Below are 18,530 nucleotides of genomic sequence, written 5' to 3' on the forward strand. Positions count from 1 at the left end.
AACATAGACTAATAAGACGATTGTAGATGTCAGTCTAAGTAATGGTACCACTATGAGGTTGTAGCATTTGTGTATGGCAGACACAGAAGTAAATTCAGTGGGAAATGACAAATGAAGATACATTTCAGCTGCACAGCTTATGTATATGACAGTAATTTGCATATGGTGCAGTTAACCCTGGTGCAACATACCAACATAGATGGTGCAATAAACAACCACCGTTCCCTCCATTTGTGCCTTCAAAGTGTCAGGGTGAAATACCATCAGTTGTGAAAGATGTCCACTGGATTCTTGTAAGGTGTGTGAATATTTTATAGATGATGTTTATTAATAATGGGGTATTTTTCAACTGATGTTCACTTTTACGAAGATTGCTAGTAAAATATTTTACAAACTGAATCCTCAGAAGAAAGGTTTCTCACGTTAGTTTACAAAGACCTACTGCTGTTGCAGTTGTCGTGGTGTTACTGAAACAGTTATATTCACCAAAAAATCATGGGTAGAAATGAATGAAGAAAGGATTAATTTATTGTATTCCTTACTTTGAAATGAATAAATGATGTTCCCTGTGTCAACTATGTGTTAGCAAGTCCACCAGCTGGTGCTTGTTGTTTTTCCAGGCGAGGTCCAGGGGGGTCTCCCCATCCTCATCCCTGGCCTCTGTATCGGCTCCAGCCTGCATCAGTACTGCTGCCGCCTCTATGTGGCCACCAATTGCCGCCCTGTGCAGCGGCGTCGAACCCCACTGATTCCTCTCGTTGGGGTCAGCGTAGGCCCCCAAAAGCAGCCACACCACAGCTCCATGGCCACTCCGTGCAGCCAAGTGCAGAGGCGTGTTGTGCCAGCTGTCCTTGGCGTTCACCTCTGAACCGCCTCCCACAAGGCTGATCGCCGCCTCCAAGTGTCCCCTGATTGCCGCCCAGTGCAGGGCAGTCCGTCTGTCTCTGTCCCTCGCATGCACGTCCGTCCCTGCCAGAAGCAACGCTCGCAGCTGCTCCACCAACCCCTCCTTAGCTGCCTCTATCAGCTTCCTGCTTCTCTCCTCCGCAGAAATGCTCCTGCACAAAACAGTGATATTCTTACACTCTGTTATAAAGATGTTCACCAAATGAAAGAAACAATCACAGATGCGAAACTACGAGCAGTGTAAAAAATCTTCTGCCTAAGAAACAGCATTCCTATGATAAAATCACATCCCTTGACCCCAGCGTCCTGTTGGTAAGAAATCACTGAACTCTAGTTAAACATACTGCTAACGCTACCTTTATGTGTAGGAATCCTTTCTAAAACTTAAGAAGAAAACATAGGAAACTAATCACATCTCTAATTAATGAAATACAGTTTCCTGACCTGACACCAAATACGTTCAGTACAGTTGCTAGAAAATTTTCTGACACACCAACACCAAATACAGAAAATTACTACTTTGCACACAGTAGTTGGTCGACTGTCCCTGCCACCCATACATACACACTCTATATGTCTCAGCATGTAAGCTCATATAAATATGCATCCATCGGAAGATACATCCACCAAAACATCCATCTACATCTATGTACACACTCAGCAGGTTTGTGGTGACAGGTACACTGTACCTCTGCTACAGTCAATCCGAGTAACTTTGTACCACTTTTTTCAATATTTTGAAAATGTTGACTGCAAAATAAGTTACACACCGTAATAGCTATTGTAACACTTTGTATTTACGGTTACTCAGCGCTTGGGAAAGTGGAAATGTGCACCAACTATGCCATATTCGAGTAAAATTACTGTTTTAATACTTGTACAAAGTTACAGAGTAATTTATGGAAAATATAGATCAGTCTCAAAAAGAACCCTATTTTCAGACCACGCCAGAAGGAAATCAGACTGTAGTATTGCGTGATTACTTTCAAAACTCAAAATATTTGTATAACCCTGGCATTGATCAACTTAAATCACTGTAGCCAGAACTGTTCTTTACACCCAACTTAATTTAAAGGACAATCTTTAAGCCCGAGAGCTTGTATGAAGCTGAAAAGACAACTGAAGTACTAATTTGAAACCACAGAGGTAAAAATACTGTTGCTTTTAGTACAGAGTAATCCCTGTAGAGGGAGCAGCAGCAAAAATAGGAAATGGTACAAAGATACCATGACTAATCAAAAGTTATCTTGATTGACCATAGTCGTCTCCTTTCCTGTTCCACTCGCATATACAGCCCTAACCTCTCTAAGTTTATCTTCATGTTCATTACGCAAAATATACGTTGGCAGTACTAGAATCATTCTGCAGCAGCCTCAAATGCCAGTTCACTAAATTTTCTCAATAGTGCCCCTTGAGAAGAATGTCACCTTCCCTCCAGTGATTCTGATGCGAGTTTCTGCAGCATATCCACAATAGTTGTGGGTTGTTTGAAGCTACTAGTAAGTAACCTAGCAGCCTGCCTCTGAATTCCTTAGATGTCTCCCTTTAATCTCACCTGATGCAGAAATCGCACACCTGAACAATACTCAAGAATCGGTCTAACTAGTATACTATATGTGAACATCTTTACAGATGAACCACTCTATATCTGGACATCTTTACAGATGAACCACTCTTTCTTAATACTCTTCCAATAAACTGAAGTCGATAGTTCGTCTTCCCTCCTATAATCCTTACATGCTCGTTCAGTTTCATATTTCTTTGCAATGTTATGCCTCGATATTTCATTGACATGACTGTGAGAATCAGCACACTACCAACACAGTATTAGAAAATTATGGGCTTATTTTTCCTATTCATCTGCATCAACTTACACTTTTATACATTTCGAGCTGGCTGCCATTCGTCACACCAACTAGAAGTTTTGTCTGAGTGAGCTTAAATTCTCCTACAGTCAACCAACGACGTCACCTTTCAATACACGACAGCATAACCAGCAAAGAGCAGCAGATTGCTGCTTACCCTGTCCACCATATCATTTATCTATATAAAAAGTGTCAACAGTCCCATCACGCGTCCCTGGAACACTGCTGACGCTACCTTGTCCCTGATGAACACTCGCTGTCGAGGACCACATACTGTGGTCTGCTACTTAAGATGTCTTTGAACCACTCACATATATGGGAACCTATTATGTACACTTGTACCTTCCTTAACAGTCGGTAGTGCAGCACCATCAAATGCTTTACTGAATTACAGAACTACGCAATCCGCCTGTTGTCCTTCATCCGTGGTTCACAGAATCTCATATGAGAAAAGAGCGAGTTATGTTCCAAATGAGAGATGCTTTCCCCAACCATGATGATCTGTGGATCACAGATTTTCCTTGTCAACGAAATTTATTATATTCGAACTAAAAATACACACAAGGATTTTTCAGTAGATCAATGTTACAAACATTGGTCTATACACTTGTAGGTCCATTCATTTCTCTTCTTATATGCAAGTGTCAAATGCACTTTTTTACAGTCTTTTGGAACTTTGTGCCGTCCGTGAGATTCTCATTAAAGGCAAACTAAGCAAAGGATTAATGCTGTAGAGTACTCTTTGTAAAACTGAAGTGGAAGTCCATCAGCACCAGCCGACTTGTTTATTTCCAAGTCTTTCTCTTGATTTTCTACACCAACAATGCTTATGAAGATCTCCTCCGTATGGGAATCCTTGTGATGGTCAGATGATGGTAAATTGCCTTCTTCTACTGCCAAATCACACAGTTCAACGATTGACTTCACAGAGGCCTTACATCCTTACAGCAATTTTATGTGGGACCAGAATTTTCTCGGGTTCTCAGCAAGATCTATTGCTAAAGTGTGACGGTGCTATTTGTAAACGTCTTATAGCGATCTTTTTATGGACGCAAGAATTTCTATTAACTTTTGCCTTCAGTTATTTGCTGTTCCTCTTTTCAATGAAGAGTGCAACAGCCTTTGCTTCTTCAGCACTTTTCGAAATTTCTTGTTGAACAACAGTTGCTCTTTACCGTCCTTAGTCCGCTTACTCGGCAGATACTTCTCCAGACTATGATTTACAGTCTGTTGAAACTTTCCGATAATTCATCTACGTTCACTGTATTCGAAGTGAATGATGTCAAACCATTGTCAAATGGGATCTAGCAGCTGTGTATCTGGTATTTCTAGCATAAATAGTGTCCTAGCTTTCGTGATTGGTTTAATGTTTGTAATGAGTGTCACTATGAAGACATCATGGTCCGAAATTCCTGTCTCGATACAGATGCCGTCAGTTAGGCCAGGCCTGTTTGTAGCTACAAGACGTAAAAGGTTTCCATGGCGTGTAGGTTGTCGAACTAGTACATCTTCACGCACTTTCACACTCAAAAACCCAAGACACCATCCTCCTTCGCTTACACATACACTTTAACTATATTCTTGCAGCTGGCATGTGTCTGGAGCAATTACCAAAATGTGTGCACTCTGACATATTGTCACACTTACTACTGTAATCCAACCTTGGATTTCTGAACACACATTGTACCTTACACCATACATGTTAGTACCCGGAAATGGCAGCTTCTCACTGGCATGTGATAACCTGTCTACAATGAGCCAAACAGAGAATACCTATATACCAGTCCCATGCACTGTGCGTTACATGTGGTCATGAGTAAAATAAAGCAAATTTCTTGCAAATCAGTTACAACTGAGAGCCAAGTGCTTCTACTAGTACGACAAAGGAGAGGTTGCTGCTGATAAATCCAGTGTGGCCCAACCACACCCCCAGTTTCTCTTTTTACAGATATTATGCGCACATGCAGATGATTTCAGTATTTCAGCTGGAATGAAGTCTGTGCAAGACCGCACCAGTGTCACAATTTACCATTGAGCATGAGTTGTGGCAGTTGGAGATTTCTGGTGAAGATAATTTGTTCAAAATAGTAGTTGGGTTCCACCTCCCCTCCCCCACCCCTCTATAATGTCACACCCCCCTCCCTCAATGGCTGGAGAAATTTTGCCTGCAAAAATGATAATGTGTCTACTTAACTACGTCATACATCTACCCCATATGATGTCTCCTGACCCCACCCACCACCCAACCCCCACATAGTGGTGGGATATGGTCAGTCTCTGTCCAGTTACAGAAGAGGATAGTTAGTTTTGTTTACCTTATTTTTGGTGGGAAACAGTAATTCATTCCTGGAGAGGAAGGCATGGTATGTAATTAGTTAATTAATTTATTTAGAAATCAAATGGGTTACTTGCAATAGCCTAACCCAGAGACATGTGTGTTTGCCAAAACATGCGGGGTCCAGTTGAGCTATTTCATGCCACATACAGCCAAGAGCACTGTTTGCCTCCCCCACTCCTACCTCCACTAATATGACTTCACCCACCCTCCACCAAGCTCCCTCCCATGACACTGTCGGAAAATGATCAGTTTGCCTGCTATTGGAGAGGCAAGTGAGGTGAGTGATCGTATAACTGTTTTTGGTGGGAAACGGCTGGTCTGTTCTCCACACTCCAACACCTTCTGCACCTACTATCGACCACCCCCATCCCCCACTATCTGCAGTCCTGTCCTCCCACTTTTTTTCCCATTGTGTGTGTATATGTTCGCTTGACGTTTGAAGACTGACTGCTGTACTTCACAATACAGCCATCAGAGTGACTTCAAACCATTCCACAATCACCCCCACATATCACCACCTCCCATACTCACTTTCTATGGCTCCCAGCCTTACTATTTGCTGAGCACGTGTGCGACTTAGCAATACCACTCTAAACTGTTCTACAGCCGTTAAATGGAAGGAAAAAACTTACCTACTGGTGTGGCTATTACTACACGCCCTAAATACGATCCTATAGATTGGGTGGAAACGCTCTGCATGTGTTCACCTGAGATTCACCTACAAAATTTTCACACTGAATTCATTAGTTTGCAGTACTGTGTCACAGCCCTTGCACTCATACGTCGTTCAAGGCACTTAGTATGAAAGGATAGGACAGGAAAGTATCACAGAAGTACAGGAAGAGTTGCCTCCTGCCAGTCTTCATATGACTATCTTCTGGGGGTGGGATATATTCATAGCTTCATGCATACCAACACATTCTTACACTGTTCAGAGTACTTAGAATGAAACTAAGTGACAGCAATTGACTATATTGTTGCCTGACACCCTCATTTGGGAGAAAGATCGCCCAGACAAAAGTTATCAGTCACTGCTTCAGGAGCAGAAGCACCAGAGATTTGCCCTGCTTGTCTGCAAGCCACTGGCAAAAGAAACCCCAACAAACCAACTAGAAGAACAGTAATTGAAAGAAACATCGATTTTAAAAAAATGACGTAATCCAACAACTAAACACCACTCAAAACCAAACAGCCTTGATGCTTCAAGACACAGACACACACACACACAGACACATAGACACACACACACACACACACACACACACACACACACACACACAAATAATGGTAAATGTTTTACCGCTCTCAGAAAAAAATCATATAATCTAACAACTAAACAGCTCTGGAGAACTGAAGAAATGTCCAGTAATTTAATTAAAATTGAGGGTGAAAAGCATTTCATCGACAAAATTCACTGATGATACTTTTGTGTTTCCTGAAAGTGAGAAAAAATCAACAGAGTTGCTGAATGTAATAAACAGTCGAATGAACACCAAATCAGGATTAATGAACAGAAGGAACAGGAAAGTATTAGGGAGTGGCAGAAATAACATTGATAGCAAAGTTTATATGAGAATTAAGGACCAAAAAGTACACGAACTGCAAGGATTCTGCTACCTGTGAAGCCAATTTACGCCGAGGGACAAAGGGAGGTTATTATAAGAAGTAATGTAGCACAGGAAAACAGGATGCTCTTCGCAAAACAAAATTACTAATACAAAAAATAGGCTTTCATTTGGGGAAGATATGGGTGAATAGAAGTTTGGAGCACATTACTGTATGAAAGTCCACAGCTCGTGGTCTTGCGGTAGTGTTCTCGCTTCCCGTGCATGGGATCCCAGCTTCGATTCCCGGCAGGGTCTGGGATTTTCCCTCCCTCGAGATGACTAGCTGTTGTTGTGTCGTCTTCATCATCATCATTCGTTCCCATTCTGGTCGGAGGAAGGCAATGGAAAACCACCTCCTCTAGGAAATTGCCTAGTCGGTGGTGTAGATCTCCCACATCATACCCTATGCTACTCGGAGTATGGGATCTCATCATCATCGCTGTATGAAAATGAATCGTGGATTATGGGAAAAGCAAGAAGGGAATCAGAGCATTCTAAATGCGATGCTATAGAAGGATGTTAAAATTAGGTGAAGTCATCAGAGAGGAACTCTGTAACGTGTCTGCAGAATAGGTTAGGATGGTGATATATGAAAACCGTGATAAGTACAAGGGTCAGCGTAATATGTCATATGTGAAGTAACCAGGGAATACCTGCCATGGTACTAGAGGGAGCTGTAGAAGGGAAAAACTCTAGGGAAAGACAGAAATAGGGATGCATACCAGAAATAATTGTGGACTTTGGGTGCTCACAGCAATCTAAAGCGGTTCTTCAGACAGACAGAAACATTGTCAACAGCAGGCTGAGTTTCTGCTTTGCATATGTGTTTGTTACTGGGACTGGCTATTACACCACACTATGGTGGACGACGAAATTGGTTCACACGCTGACAAGCTAAGGCTCTGCCGACATTTGCTTCTGTTTGGCACTTGACGAGCATATTTCCTGTTACTTGCAGAAATTTTATGGCATATTATTCGGTTCTTTGTCCTCTTCCATTCCTGCCAGCCACCCCAAATGGTGTTACAAACATGTGTTTATCTGACCCCCATTAGCCCATTCCAATACATCAAGAATGTTAGACGTTTATCCCTTTTTTTGTAGAGAGTTACACATTCATTGCAGTCGAATTCTGTCCCTGATACTAGATTTTCTGCTTATGACGCTGGCTTACGTGCCTGAATTATTGCTGGCATAGGTGATCAGATCTTCGACTTGATAGTGGAAGGAAAGTGTAAGGAAAATTTAGATCTTTATTGGATTTCTAGATCTTTAAATGACGTTTGACAACGTGAAATTGTGAGAAATGTACGAAACGTTTAAAAAATAGGTATAAGACATAGGGAACAGCAGGTAACGTAGAATATGTACAATAATCAACAAGGATTGGTTCTCTGGTTAAAGATGACTGAAGACAGGGATACAGGTAGTCTCCACAAATTTTCAGGCTGAACACTAAAGAATCGTTGGTGCAACTGGAGAAACTTCGTGGAATTTAATTGTAATTGAGGATGAAAAGAATTTCGTTGATAAAATTCACTGGTGATATTACTGTGTTCACTGAATGTGAGAAAGAATCACCAGCGTTAGTGACTGTAATAACCAGTCGAGTGAGCACAGAATTAGGATTAATGAATGGAAGAAAGAGGAAAGTATTGGGGAGTGCAGAAATAACACTGGTGGCAAAATTTACGTCAGAATTAAGGACCACAAAGTAGACGAATTGCAGCGATTCTGCTACCTGAGAAGCCAATTTACGCCATGGGACAAAGAATCCAGATAGAGATTTTCACTCTGCAGTGGAGTGTGTGCTGATATGAAACTTCCTGGCAGATCAAAACTGTGTGCCGGACCGAGACTCGAACTCGGGACCTTTGCCTTTGGCGGGCAAGTGCTCCACCAACTGAACTACCCGAGCACGACTCACGCCCCGTCCTCACAGGTACTGGCAGAAGTAAAGCTGTGAGGACGGGGCGTGAGTCGTGCTTCGGTAGCTCAGTTGGTAGAGCACTTGCCTGCGAAAGGCAAAGGTCCCGAGTTGGAGTCTCGGTCTGGCACACAGTTTTGATCTACCAGGAAGTTTTCAACATATGAATGTTTGTTGCACAGTAATGTATGAAAATGAATCGTGGAATAAAGGGAAAAAACAAGAATGAGAACGATGCATCCTAAATGCGGTGCAATAGGAGCATGTCGAAATTAGGTGAACTCATAACAGAAGAACCCTGAAATGTCTCTCATGAATAGGTGAGGATAGCGATACGTGGAAAACCGTGACAAGAACAAGGGTCAGCGTAATAGATTATATGTGAAGGCATCAGGGAATAAGTGCCTTGGTACTAGAGGGTAAAAACTTTATAGGAAGACAGAGATGTTAATGCACACCACAAACGATTGTGAACTCTGAGTGCTCACAGCACACTAAAGTTGTTGCTTGAACAGATGGAAACATCATCTACAGCAGGTAGAGTTCCTGATTTGCATATGTATTGTTACTGTTACTGGTTGTTACTCCATACTGCGGCAGAGTGACCAAAAGTGGTCCACACCCTGACAAGCTGAGGCTCTGCCGACATTTGCTTCTCTTTGGTGCTTGACGAATATATTTTTTGTTACTAGCAGAAATGTCTCATTCCTGCCAACCGCCCCAAATGGTCTGACAAACATGTGTTTATCTGACCCCTGCTAGACCATTCCAATGCACCAAGAGTAGTAGACGTTTATCTCTTTTGATGCAGAGAGTTACACATTCAGTGCAGTCATACTCTCTCACTGGCACTAGATTTTCAGTCTATGACGTTGGCTTACATGCTTGAATTCTTATTGGCATTGGTTTGCTGATTTTGATGACAAGGGATCACTGAACTGTTGACAACGACTCACCATTTTCCCTACCAAACCTCCTCTTCATTAACGTCTTTCTCATGATAGAAACTCCTAATCCTGTGGATATCGCCCTGTTACCTAACTGTATGTTCTGATTTTATTCCCAGTTCAAGACTTTGCTGATCCTCCTTAAATGCAGGCTCAGCATTTACACTTCGTCTTTCAGTATTTATATGTTATCTATCAGATAATGGTCGTGTGTGTGTGTGTGTGTGTGTGTGTGTGTGTGTGTGTGTGTGATGAGGGAACTCACTGCATGAGAGAGACAGTGGCTTCATTAGGTGGAGGAGTCATGGGCAGCACAGTAGCAGCAAGCCTCTGGCAGGTTGTGCTCGCAGTGCTAGTGGCGGTTGTGGTGGTGGTGCTGGTGGCGGCGGTGGTGTTGGTGGTGGCGCTGGTGCTGGTGGTGGCGGTGGTGGTGGTGCTGGTTGTGGTGGTGGCGGCGGCGGTGGCGGTGGTGGTGGCGGTGGAGGTGGTGGGCCCCAGCTGTGTAGCAGCTGGTGGGCTGCACACACAGAGAGAGAGGCAAAGTGTGAACAGACTCCTCGGGGTGGCTCACTGCAGCCAGCACTGCTGAGGGATCGTCCACACACACACACACACACACACACACACACACACACACACAAACACAGAACTCACGCCGACAATGGGACTAGTGGTCCAGAGAGTGCAGACGACTTGCTAGTGACATAATCACATTCACCACCTGAGTTTCCCACAGCAGTTTATCACAATACCGCACAACAGGTAGTTCAAAAGCAAGCTTGAACGAAATGTATGTACAGTGCCCTACACTTACACATAACTTAATTACAGAGTTGAAACTTCCTGGCAGATTAAAACTGTGTGCCAGACCAAGACTCGAACTCGGGACCATTGCCTTTCGCATTCATGTGTGTCTGTCTTTATAGCTGTTATAATGGTAACAATCAGTCAAATAGTAAGGACAAGCGACATTTCAAAACTCTGAAAAGTACCATGATTAACACTTCAAGCTGCTAATAAATTTCTTTATTCAACAACCAATTTTGAAATATGTATCACCTATAGGACAGCACCTCCAGAAAAAATTACAAGATCTTTGGATTATCGTGTACTACCATTACTGAAGTGTCCTCAATGGCATTTGCTCATCAGTTATCAGCAGGTTCTCTCCACACTGCACCCTCTGTAAGACGCCCCCTGCTCCGTTCCAACTCCTGTTGTTACTGGCGGCGTTACTGCAAGTCTACATTATGTATTCTGTGATATTCATATGTGGGTTACAGTGCCGCAGTGTGTCTGGCCTTTCAGAAGGTTAAGGAAGAAGGCAGTGGCATACTTGGTAATGACCTGAAGGTACTGGACAATTCCAGCTGTATTATATCAAATCCAGACAAAGAACCTGATGAATTATAAGTTTGATCCAGGAGTAGATGCTGACTCAGAGCACAATTTAAGCATGCTGTTGAGTAAACTGAAGCTTAAGAGGATTGTCAGGAGGAATCTGTGTGTAAATAAATTGTATACTGAACTACTGAGGAAAACAATGGTTATTTTTAATTCTATGAGGCTGTACATAAATCGACAATGAATGCCAAATTTGGAATTTCAGGTGAACAGCAAATGATGTCTCTCAAAACGCCAAACATTAAAACTGTGAAGAAATCTTAGCAAATATATATATATATATATATATATATATATATATATATATATATATATATATATATATGATGACTGATGAAAGAAAGCAGTACAACAATAGACAGGGAAAGCCAAGAATACAGTATTGCAGTTCGCTAAATAATGTCACTGTAAGTATGAGGTGCGATAAAGTAGAATGTCTGTAGAAAGGATCAGATTAAGTAAATAAAAAGTGATCATAGGATGGACAGAATCGGCATTTGTAAAAGCCTAAACATCCTTTAGTGAAATTAAATACAACGTTAAAAACACTAAGAGTTGGAAAAGAATTCCAATGTTAAATGCAGAGGAGAGAAAGAGAGAGAGAGACAGAGGGAGAGAGAGAAAGAGAGAGAGAGCAGATGGCTGAAAACAGTACACCGTGCTCCTCCATGAGGGAATGAACTATCGGATGACACAATATTAGCATAAATGAAGGTCAAGCATTGGTGAACACAGAGGATTGGCCATTTGACTCAAAGTTTAACAAGGATCTAGAAGTCTTGCACAAAAATAAAGCAGAATGGTTAGAGAACATTCCTTCAGAATATATATGGTTCTTGTGGAAGGCTGCAATCAAATGACTATTCAACTTGATCTGTAGAATCTATGCGACTAGAGACATACCACCAAACTTCTAGAACGATATCATCTGCACACTCCAGATGCGACGAAGGGCTGATAAATGCGATAGCTTTTGCACAATGAGTTAACAACATTGCTGACAAGATTAATATACAGAAGAATGGAAGGAGGAAACTGAGGACATGTCAGAGGACGATAAGTTTGCATTTAGTAAAGATATAGGCTCCAGAGAGGCAGATCTGACCTTGCACTTTATAAGGGAAGCAAAGGTCTAAGGAAAATCATGGAAATTACACTGGATTAGCCTAGCTTTCAAAAGAGTGACAATGTAAAGTAATGTGACACACGTGTAATTCTCAAAAATACGTGTGAGATATAGAGGGCAGGCAGATTATATAAATAACTGTATGTACACTAATGCACAAGGAACAGTAAAATTTGAAGAAAGAAGTATCATGATTAAAAAGGTGCAATATAGGGATTAAGGTAGTATTAAGGTAGTATCCTCAGCTGTTCAAACTGTACATCAAGGAATCGTTCGTGGAATTGAATGAACTTTAATGAATTTAATTAAATTTCAGGGTGAGAGATTTCACTGATAAAATTCACTGGTGATATTACCATGTTCTCGAAAGTGAGGAAGAATTACCAGAGCTGTTGAACGCAGTAAACAGTAGGTTGGGCACATGGTTACGATTTAAACAAAAGAAAGACAGAAGTATTGGGGAGTAGCAGAAATAACATCAATGACAAACTTAAAATAAAAATATAGTGGCCACAAAGTGAAGGAATTTAAGTGATTCTGCCACCAGGAAAGCAAATTTACACAGTAGGGCAAATCGAGGTTGTTATAAGAAGTAACGTCGCACACGAAAACAGATCGTTACAGGAAAAACACGGCTAATGCTTCAATTTGGTGGCGCAATATCTGAAAATGTGCATTTGGAGCACAGTAATGTACGGAAATGAATCATCGATTATGGGAGATACGGGAAGAGAAGAGAACTGGAGCATTCAAAATGGGTGGAATAGAAAGATGTTGAGAATTAGGTGAACTGATAAGAAAGGAACTGTGGAAAGTAGGATATACCTGAAGACATCAGGGAATAAGCGCCATGGTACTGGTGGGAGCAGCAGAGAGCAAAAACAGTAGAGGAAGACAAAGTTTGGACTACATCCAACAAATAACATAAGACTTTGGATGCAAATGCTTCTCTGTGGTGAAGAGGGCGACCCTGCACCCTCTCTTCCCAGAAATAAATGAGTGTATCTCAGCCCTTTAAATGTGTTGACAGACAGAAATATGATCTACAGTAGGCAGAGTTTATGCTTTGCATGTCTGTTGTTATTTTGACTACCTGTTACACCAAAATACAGTGTTGCAAACAAGTTGGTCGTAGCCCTGAGAAGCTTAGGCAGAACAGACCACCTCAGCAGACTGTTCCTTTTGTTTTGATTCTTGAACAGAATGATTCTTGTTACTAGCACAAACTTATTCCAGAAGTCTAGGAACCTTTCTCCTTTTTTAATTCTACCACCGACCTTAAATTGCCTCATAGATCTGTCTTTACTCGCCCCTTGCTACAGCATTCCTATATTCCGTGATTTTTAGATGTTTATATCTTTTTAAATACAGTGTTATGCATGAAGTGCTCTCATAATCCCTCTCTGTGACTGGATTTTCTGTGTGTGACGTCGCCTTAAATGCCAGAGTTATTGTAGGATTGGTTTACTGATTCTGATGGGAAGATATCACTGAAATGTTCACAATAGATTTTAGATTGCCCTTTCTCTCATAATACAACTTTCTCATTCTGTGGATACCACCCCATTATACATCTGACCATATGTTATGATTTCCTTTTCATTTCATGTTGCTAACCCTCACTGAATCTAGACTGAGGCTTTACATTTCCTTTTTTAGTCTTTCTACCTTCTGTACGATGTAGTGCTAATGTGTTTCTGTGTGTGTGTGTGTGTGTGTGTGTGTGTGTGTGTGTAGTGAGGGAACTCACCAGATGCGAGAGACAGTGGCTTGTCCAGGTGGAGGAGACATGGGCGGTGCAGCAGCGGCAGGTGGCTGGCAGGGTGTGCTGGCCGTGGTGGCGGTGGCAGTGGTGATGGTGGCGGCTGGTGCGCTGCACATACAGAGAGAGGCAGAGTGAGAGCTGGCTGGCCTGTCCACGTGGGGATGTGGCGTGGCTTACTGCAGCCAGCCCAGATGAGGGACCGTCCACACACAGGCCACCAGCAGACGACATGTGCCGAACACTATGATAGCAGTCCAGTTAATACAAATGAATTGTCGGTGAGCTAATGACAGTCAGTTGCGCCACCTGAACTCCCTACAGCAGCTGAACACACCACCATACAACAGGTAGTTCCAAGCGCAGGCATAAGGTACATACAGAATTACTGGACAGGTCAGCTCAGGTACTATCACCCTTGAAATTATCCAAACGATCTGAATTCCACTCCACCTGATTAGTATACACCCATATAGTGTTACTGTCTTGCAGTCCCTCTGCTCTCTTTTCTGGTATGGGTGTTTCATGGTTCAAATTGGTTACTGCAAGAGCACACTTGGGGAAACTGATCTGTAAGGCTGTCAGTCCAGAATCAGACTAATATCACAATAACGTCAATGCCAGAAAAAAAAATTATTATTTGATTACGGTAAACTCAAGTTTATTGCAATAAATGACATTTCAGAAACTAACTTACTGCTTGAAATTACGTGGCGAAAACTTTTGTACACACTGAAATCCTGGACTCAGATCGAACAACCATTGTCTCTGTTAACTAAATACCAAAGATATTAAATATCGTTTCAGCCACAGGTAAGCCAGTGTCCACATGCTGCAACATTGAAATCTTCCATTGACGTTCTATAAAATTTTGGGTGTATGGCAATTTGAACCCAGCACCTAATGGAATTGTTAACTAAGAACAATAATACGTTATATATCCAAATATTTTGTTGTTAGCGAGATGACAACCTGAAACGGCGAGACAAATAATTTTGTTCCTTTAGTGGAATTGAATCCAGCACCTATCATTGTTTTCTAGCCACAAATACACGTTAAACATCTGCTTAGTTCACCTGCAGCGATATGTGCACATGTCTGAACTGGATATAATGTAACGAAAAGTTCTATGTGACTGGGGGAATCTAAACCTGCACACAGCATCTTTAATCACTGCACACAAGGAGATATTGATTGTCGATTTCTGTTTCGCCAGTCGCGAGGAGTGACATGTTTTAACCTGAAATGATGCCTTGAAATGTCGGGTATGTGGCGAAGTCGAAACCAACACCAACCGTCGTTGTTGACAAGACATGCACAGACAATAAGAATCACAATTACTTTTCTCTTTTCGTTTGATGTTCACATACTAGAAGGCCAGAGTGGCCATGCGGTTCTAGGCGCTGCAGTCTGGAACCGAGCAACCGCTACGGTCGCAGGTTCGAATCCTGCCTCGGGCATGCATGTGTGTGCTGTCCTTAGGTTAGTTAGGTTTAATTAGTTCTAAGTTCTAGGCGACTGATGACCTCAGAAGTTAAGTCGCATAGTGCTCAGAGCCATTTGAACCATTTGCACATACTACTAGTTCAAATGACAAGATGAAAACCTTTGCATCCAGCCACGATTACGAAACATGCTAATTACTATGGGCATAGCGCTTGGAAGGATTTCTTAACGCAAAACACTTTCTTCACACCAGATGCGTGATGCTACATTCTGAGAACTCACATTAACCTTTGATTGTACATTTTTTGACAGGGCCAAACAATTTCCTTTTATTAAGTTAAGGCCCAGTGGTTCAGTTGCCCTCCTGCACATCCTGATTTACGTTTTCCTATATTTCCTTAAATCGATGGACGCAAATGCTGACCTTTCCTTTGAAAAGGGAACTATCAATTTCCTTCCTCGAGTTAGGGAGCTGTAGATTCTGCTTTGACCATAATGGTCTTGCAGTTGATAGGACTTTGAACCCCAAGTAAACTGCCTAATCAAAACAATCCTACTCGAAATAACAAAACTGTTTTCTGATGTGAATTCTTCGCTGCACTTACCACATACACGCACAAAATGTTTCGTGCAGTGTTTTTGAATGGTTAAATATTAATCCCTATAACCTTCAAATGTACAACTATCAATACATCACTATAAAAACAGTTAATAACTCCAAATAAAAAATGACGATCGATAAACGGACTTATAGATCCCTGTATGACAACACATCAGACAAATTCTCTACTGTCTTATGAATAAATCTAATTGTTTCGGTTGATTATGCTCTTTAGGCCATATGCATCAATGTTGAATGCTATGTGAGAAAAAATATGCACTTTCCTGAGCAGTTGCACGATACTTTCTTTAGGTCTCTTTCCACTCCCCTACAGCCTTTGGTAAATTTTTCCACATCTAATTTATCCAGAGGGATCACCTGTGCTACATAAGCTACATCTACTGAAGATATGCCTCGTCTTTGCCAAGATGAATGGTGTAAATAGTATTCGATAAACAAAGCTGCTTTGTAGCTTAATACCATCTCATTGTAAGAAATAAATTCCTTTTTGGAAATTGTAATAAAAGAACGACACTTCCAGAATAACAATGGACCCAGTGCCTGAACACAATAATGACTATGTATGAATGACGTCCTTATAAGCCTAATACATCTATTCTTTTTGTAAAAATATAAACCTCTAACACAAAAATAAAGCACTATAAAGTATTTAACTACTCTTGACACGATGACACACTATTGCATCTATAAATGTGACAAAACTATCTTGAGAACTTTCTGGAAATTTGATTGATATTGGTCACCAAGTTTATTTTGTATGATCCATTGTTAGTGTAACCATTAACTCGTACAAAATTACATCTTCTCAGCTGGGGGACAACACTTCCTGCAGAGATTTCTGCATCATACCATAATGCCAATAGTGCAGCTGATTGTTATGTGATTTTATTTCAGCGACTACAAAATCGAGTTGAAAGTACTCATTTCACTATTAGACCAATCGTCATGTACAGTTACAGCGCATGTATTTGAGTTTGAGATGTTGAAAATGTTGGCGCTGATCTGGGAGAGACAAAGCAGTAGTAGTGAGGTGTGAATAGCGATTACTCAAGCAGTCTGCTTTACTATGTGAAGAAAATTCCACAGATCAACATCAGCAATTGAAAATTGGAAATATGTTGCCACCCTCCTCGAACTATTCTGCAGTTCGCTACCTTACTTGAGGTGTCGGTCAGAAGTGACGAAGTTGGTCGCCATGTTTATTCAACGTCACATTATTCAATGGTGCCTCATTGTCATCAGCCACAGAGGCACTGAACTACTTTAAACGCTACTTCATGAGAACAGGCTTACAGATACCCATACAGGATGCACAAATCACTGTGCTAGAGCCTGTGCTGGCAAATACAGGTTTGTGTCAACAGCAGAATGGCTCATGCTGTATTCACACAGTGAATATACCATTTTCTTCCGACACTTGACGCCAAAATCTGAAGAACCACTTTTGTACACATAGTTAGACAGAATAATGTCTACAAATTGGTTGTTTGATGATTTTTCTTAGGTAACGTACCTGTCAATGAACTGGACTCAGTTTAGGGACTCAATAAACCTGCTAAAGGAGGACAATGGCAGTCATTTCCTGATGGCTCAGAATGTGGTCTATGATGGTGTATTTTCCTTACACATCTAAGGAAACTCAGTTACAAAAATTATAGAGTTGTAAATACACACCCACACACCCACACACACACACCCACACACACACACACACACACACACACACACATATCCAGAATTGAAAGACACGAATCAGTGGGTTGTCTCACACTTACCTGGTTCGTGGTGGTGGATCATACGGCAACCGGCTCACTTTGATCAAGTCTTCCGGCTGCTTCCGCATGGCATCTGCCCACCCCTGAGTGGCCATCACCTCGTGGGTACGAGTCTTAATAAATTCGATGGCGGTGCGCCTAAGGTCACTGCAGGAGTGGCGGACTGCGAGGGTGGCTGCGGCTGCCGCGGTCTCGACGGTCAGCTGAGCAGCCACCTGCCGCTCGCACTCCGCCTTCAGCCGCGACACCCCGTACTTATCTGCTGCGGCCAGCAGCTGGGGGGCCGTGCCGGGCAGCTGGGGGGCCCGCAGGGTGTACAGGTAGGAGACCAGCTGCCTCAGCACCGGGCCCCCCACGTCCGGGATGCTCACCACGCCGGTGCTAGTCTCGAGGGTGTCGTGCGCGAACATGGCCGCGAACATGGCCGCGCACACGGGGCTCCTGTCCACCAGGACGGCCCTGTGCGCCAACAGCCGCGTGTCACCTGCCTCGAGTATCACCACAGCGCCGTCCCCGGCGTCCAGCAGGTCGCCCAGGTCCACGGCCGCCGTCTCCGTGATGTCCTTAATTGCTTCCATTGTGGACGATTCTGAAACACGGCATCACCGAGAAGCCCTTTCAGCTTACAGGCAACTCTCGATACTTCTGCGAGCGATAGGCAGACTGGTCTTGAGAGACAGTGCATAGAAGTAGTCAGTCACCAACCAGTTGCAGTACCGTCATGTCCTTGCTGTGTGAGACTCATGCCATTGCTGAATAGCCACAAATCTTTAATAATGCCATTTCAAATAGTTACTTTTTTCCT

At 42.3% G+C, this 18,530-nt stretch overlaps 1 protein-coding gene across 1 annotated transcript; it reads right to left on the reverse strand.

The window, feature by feature from the left end:
- Positions 1–571: 571 nt before the first annotated feature.
- On the reverse strand, positions 572–18,303 carry LOC126426479 (ankyrin repeat domain-containing protein 2-like). The gene is made up of 3 exons (XM_050088390.1): positions 17,726–18,303; positions 13,871–13,993; positions 572–1,058 (listed from the first exon to the last, which is right to left on the reverse strand). Exons 1-3 carry the CDS (start codon positions 18,301–18,303, stop codon positions 572–574), a joined length of 1,188 nt encoding a protein of 395 aa, XP_049944347.1.
- Between the last annotated feature and the right edge of the window lie 227 nt (positions 18,304–18,530).

This window comes from Schistocerca serialis, chromosome 11, assembly GCF_023864345.2.
Source record: "Schistocerca serialis cubense isolate TAMUIC-IGC-003099 chromosome 11, iqSchSeri2.2, whole genome shotgun sequence".
Lineage (NCBI taxonomy): Eukaryota > Metazoa > Arthropoda > Insecta > Orthoptera > Acrididae > Schistocerca > Schistocerca serialis.